The 5,449-nt window shown below is 61.6% G+C and overlaps 1 protein-coding gene across 1 annotated transcript; it reads left to right on the forward strand.

Annotated features, from left to right (window-relative positions):
- The first annotated feature begins 1,427 nt into the window (after positions 1-1,427).
- Positions 1,428-5,233, forward strand: NPPC (natriuretic peptide C). The gene is made up of 3 exons (XM_042794959.1): positions 1,428-1,656; positions 3,200-3,512; positions 4,884-5,233. Exons 1-2 carry the CDS (start codon positions 1,564-1,566, stop codon positions 3,497-3,499), a joined length of 393 nt encoding a protein of 130 aa, XP_042650893.1. The 5' UTR covers positions 1,428-1,563; the 3' UTR covers positions 3,500-3,512; positions 4,884-5,233.
- The last annotated feature ends 216 nt before the right edge of the window (positions 5,234-5,449 follow it).

Raw genomic sequence — 5,449 nt, forward strand, 5'->3', positions numbered from 1 at the left:
TGCACGCAGACAAATGCCCAAGCACAACTTTACACTCCAAAAAGTCCAAGTTGTCTCCACCTGGCAGGCACGATGGAAAAACCACCGAGACCTTCTCCTTCCAGCTCCTGTTCACATGGAGCTGAAAAGCCAATCTCCTTTGAAGTGTCCTGTGCCCAGTAGCCCGGGCTGTGGAGGAGGAAACATCTCCCTGCTCCCAGGCAGGGAAACCATGCACCCCCAAAGAGCTGCTGGGGATTTGGGGAGCAGCAGAACCCAGAAAGACCAAGAAAAGGAGCAGAAGGAAGGGACCAGCCTGGAGCTGACCCTGAAGGGATTCAGGGTGCAAATCCAGCCTGGTGCAATGCAGCCCTGCATACTTCTGTAAAGGGGGGGTGTCTTTCCTCTGGTCTGATCCCAGTAAGAGCATCCCCTCCAAGCTGGGTTGCCAGGGATGGTGCTCAGCTCCATCTGCAAAAACCAACCGGAGCCCCAGCAGCAGCACAAATCCTGTCCTCCCAGCTGCTGAAGGGGAAGGGTGAGGGCAGGGGGGAGCCCCCACCATGTCCCCAGAGCCCCTGACAGCCACCGGGGTTAATCCCAGGATCAAATCGCTCTCCTGCACCCTCCAGCTCCAGGAGCAGGTTGGAGGAGGCCAGGCTGCACAGCCTGGCGGCGGGGGCAGTCCCTGGGGTCCTGTCCCCAACAGGGACCCTGTGACACTGAATGTGCCCTGCAGAAGACGTCCCCAGGGTGTGAAAAGCCCCATCTCCAGGGCCGGGGACACCAACCAGCCCCCCCAGGAGAGTGGAGGGAGCAGGTCACCCCCTCCAAACCAAGGGACCCACCTAGGTGCCCTCAAGCAGTGCCACTGCCCCCTGCATCCCCCTGCATCCCCAGTGTCCCTGCCAAGGAGGGCAGTGTCCCTGCTCCCACCAAGAAGGGACCTGGGAGAGAAATTGGGGGATGAACAGGTTCTGATTTAATTCTGGATGTGAAAAAAAAAGTGCTTTTTGCACTCATTCCTGTCTTTTGGGCTTCACCCCCTGCCGGGACCCCCCCGGCAGCCTGCAGCAGTCACCCCAGGCTGGCCCGTGTTCTTCCACGGAGGTGTCACCAGGCAAGTTGGGGGGAGCGGAGGGGCCGAGGGCAAGGGGAGGGCAGATAGCTTGCAGGGGGGTCCAGGGGTGGTTGGGGGGGGGGGAGGGCATGAAGCCAAATGCCCCCCAATTTTTCTTTCTGCTCTCCAAGTCCCTGAGATGGTTGCCTTGGGCTGATGTGTCATTTGTTCCTGCCAGGGGAGAGGGGACACCCCCCACCCCCCACCCCCCCTTTAAATTCCTGCTATTGTGGAGTGGGAGGCCGGGTTGGACCTGGTTGTTTAGATGACATCACCGAGCAGGTTGGGTTATAAAATGAATGAAGCAGAAAGCCCAAGTTCACTAGCTCGGCACTTCGCAGGCTGCAGGAGGGACCTCAGGGCTCCGCTCTGAACTTTGACTCCCGTCGGTCCCGGCCTCTCCCCAGGGCTCCCCTTGGCTCCCCGCTGCCCCCCCCGGCCCCCCTCTCGCTCGGCCTCGCAGGATGCAGATCTCACCCTTGCTGGCTGGTGGACTTTTACTCGCTCTGCTCTCCGTCAGGCTGGAGGCGAAACCGGCATCTCAGCTCCCACAGAAGGTACGGGCTGGAGCTGCTCCCCTCCTCTCCCCATCCCGCTGCGGGTCCTCACGGCACAGGGGGGAGACGTGGGGCAACTTTGGGGTGGCAGAGTCACAGCAAAGCGGGGTCCTCCTTCCCCAGGGGCTTTTTGAGTGCTAGGGGACCCCCTGCTTCTCCAGCCTGTCCCAAAGCATGTGTGTCCCAGGGATGTCAGCCCCAAACCAGGTGCTGTGTGCTCTGTACCCTGCGGGATTGGGGCTGAGGAGGGTGGTAGTCTCCTCCCTGGTGTCACCCCGGGCCCCCCCTCTATGCCAGGCACTGGGGAAGGGGAGCGGAGCCGGAGCGGGGTGGGCAGCAGGTGCACTGGGAGCAGGGGTGTGAGAGCAGAGTCCTGCGGGCAGCCCTGCCCAAACAGGCCAGGAAGGGGCACCCGGGGCAGCCCCCGGAACAGGGGGACCCTAATGAGTGTGTCCTGGGGAGCTGGGTGTCCTGTGATGCTGAAGAGGAGGGATGTACCAGAGGCCACCGACACTGGGTGGCACTGCCCCGAGGGCTGGGCACAGAGAAGGGGACATGGGCTAAGGGGTGCCCCAGGACAGTGGTGAGACAGGACAGGTGGTGTCCTTGAAAGGAACTGGGGTGTGGGCTGCAGAGAAAGGGGTGACACAGTGGGCGTCAGGGGGATGAATGGGGGTGAGCAACCCCAGGGCTCAGTAGAAGAAAGGCAGGGGGCCTGGGAAATGGGGGGCAGTGAGGAAGGGGGTACACCCCGCCTTGTAACTGTGGGTCAGAACTGGAGGAGCAGGGGGGGGCCCAGAGAGCTTTAACTAAAGGAGCAGGCAGTGGGGAAAGGGGAACCCTGATCTCCCCGCCACTGCTGCGGACACTCTGCAAGTCAGGGGTGCAGGGAGGGCGGCTCAGAGTAGTGTCAGCCCCCTGGAGCTGGGCTGGGGGGCTGGAACACCCCACCTCCCCATAATCTGAAGGGGCCTGAAAGCTGGGGGAGGACAGAGTGACCCCCTTGGGCTGTGACCGTTGTGGTTAACTGTGCCTCCTGCCAGCTTTTGGGCCCCTTCAGATTATGGGGGGGGGGATGAGATGGGGGGGGGTGTGGTGTGTGCAGTACCACTAGCCCTTTTTTGGGGGGATGATGACCGGGGGGGGGGGGGGGAGGATGAAGGCACCGCTATGGTGTTAAGTAGGAGGATGCTCTGACCCCAGGGCAGGGAGCATGGATTTGGAGGGGGTGCGGGGTGGGGGGGGGGGGGGTGGGGGGGTGTAGGATGCCCTGGGCACGGTTGCGGGGTGATGGGCTGCACTGCTGGGGGGGGGGGTGGGTGGGGGGGGGTGGGGTGCGTGTCGCACAGCCCCCAATCCCGGGTGTGCATTGGGGGGGGTGTGGTACAGCGACCCCGCTGCAGGTCCCTGCCGGGGCGGGGGTGTCCCTCGGGGCGATGCGGGGACCTGCCCTGATGGCGGGGGGGGGGGGGGGGGGGGGTTGGCACCGGGGAGCAGCGGCTCTCTGACCCGCTCCCCTCCGCACCGCACCCACCACACACAGGCTGCCCGCGGCTCGGCGGCGGCGGCGGCGGCGGCGGCGGGTCCGCCCGAAGCGGCGGCGGAGCGGGAGAAGGAGCGGGAGAAGGAGCGCGGCGGCGGCGGCGGCGGCGGCGGCGGCGGTTCGGTGCCGCGGGAGGCGCGGGAGGCGCGGGCCGAGTCGCGGCCGCGGGCGGGCTGGGCGCGGCTGCTGCAGGACCCGCCGGGCCGCCGCCACAAGGGCCTCCACAAGAAGGGCCTGGGCAAGGGCTGCTTCGGCCTCAAGCTGGACCGCATCGGCGCCATGAGCGGCCTCGGCTGCTGAGGGACCCCTGGCGGTGAGTGCGCGGCCGGGCCGGGGCGGGGGGGGGGGGGCGGTGTGAGCTTTTTTTTGGCGGGAGGCTGTCCTGAGGGAATGACCCCGCCGTACCCGCGGGCGGGAGGTCAGCCCTCCCAGCCATCTGCAGACCCTAGACGTTGCCGGTGGGTGAAGAGGAGGAGCCCCAAATTGGGGTCCCAACCCTTCCAGCAGGTTTCCCCCCCCCCCCGCTGCCCTGCCTGCCCCCGCAGAAGGAGCAGAGGCCCCGGCCGCAGCTCATCCCACAGCCCCCCCGGTGTGAGCTGGGCCCGCAGGCGCAGCGCTACCATTCCCAGTTGCTCCCTGTGCTTGGCGGACACGGGCGACCTGTGGACGCGCATTAGGAGGGCAGGGTACCCACTCCATGCTTGTGATGGGAGGATTAGCGAGGCAGGCGTCTCAGCCGCACTCCAGTTCTTTTAATTTAAGGGAAAACAACGCACAAGTCCCCCAGGCGTCTCCTAGTTGTGGCGACAGCCGAGGGCAGCGGCTTTCCTAACTCAGGCTTTGCGTCCAAGCAAGTCCCAGGAAGCTGGGAGTTCCTCCCACAGCGCTCCACGGCCACTGCGCTACGGGACCGATGGGCAAGAGACGTGTCGCTTCCCCGCAGCGACCGGCTTGGGAGAAACACAGCAGCTCCTCCTCGAGGGGTGATGGAGGGGGTGGTGGGGGGGGGAAGCGAGGCACTACTCTGGCCCGGTCCCTGCCAGCAGCTCACGCGCAGATGAACTCGCACCCGGGGAAGAAGCGCTTGCCCGCTGCGGCCCAGGCCGCTCGCCCTTCCCACGGCACGGCACTGCCCCACTCGCAGGGACGTGCCGTGGCCCTGCAGTAACATAATGGGGCGCAGAGGGGGACCGGATCCAGGCATCCTGCTGCTCCGCAGAGCAGTGGGAAGAACAGGGCCAAACGGTGCCCGCGGGATGCCCACGCTGGTCCCCAGCCCTGCCCAGAGGGATGGGTGCTGCCCCTCTGCTCCCTCGTGTAGTGGCTCCTCAGTACACCCAAGGAATCGCCGGGCTCTGGGAGGCACACACGTGCTGCGCAGCCAGCTTGTGCTCATCCTCTCTCTTTAAATTCTCATCAGGACAAAAAAGATTTCTGCTAGACCCAGGGCCAGGAGGTGCAGCAAGCTTCCCTCAGCCTCTCCCTTAAGTACCAAAGAGCCATAAAGCAAAGGGTGAGCTTGGTCCTTGCTTTAGCACAAGCAAAAAGTTCAGGGAGGGCTTCTGCTGACTTCAGCAGCCCCCAGTCCCACGCCAGGATTATTCTCGCAGGGGTTTCAGCTTGGGATGGGGAAGGGGCGTTGTGTGGCAAGTACTAACAGGCACTTTGTTCTCATTCCTTGCAGGGCTTTGAATCCATAGTCCATTTTCTCTTACCGTGGCCAGGCAGGGCCATCCCCCAGGCAACGCCTAGAAGAGCAGAGACCCCCCCCTGGAATGGACAAAAGATGTGGCTGTGTTTTTCTTTTTGGTACGAGGAGTCATGGCACCAGCTGTTTTGGTTTTGTTATTTTTTTAAAAAGTGCTCTCTATCTTATATATATTATATATACAAACACTCACCAAGACAAGGGACAGTGCTTTTCCAAGAGACTGATGAAACCAGCTGTATAACATTGCTGTTTGTAAATTCATGTCATGCATAAATGTATTTATGTTGTAAAGCTATTTATATATTGTTTATAAAGAGATATTTATAAAAAAATTATTTATGTAACTAAATGAAAAGTCAAGCATTGTAACATTTTTTGTCCTAAGTAGTTGAAAAACTTTAAAAAAAATCATTTTGTGTGGCATTTTGTAACCTGTCTTTATTTATCAAATTCACATACAATTTAAATGTCAGAGTGATTGATTTTAATAGAGTTAAAGAAGAAATTGTTCGGATGTTTTAGAAAAGTCAGGAGCGAGA

This window comes from Tyto alba, unplaced genomic scaffold (genome assembly GCF_018691265.1).
Source record: "Tyto alba isolate M040663 unplaced genomic scaffold, T.alba_DEE_v4.0 Super-Scaffold_10, whole genome shotgun sequence".
In the NCBI taxonomy this organism is placed as follows: Eukaryota; Metazoa; Chordata; class Aves; order Strigiformes; family Tytonidae; genus Tyto; species Tyto alba.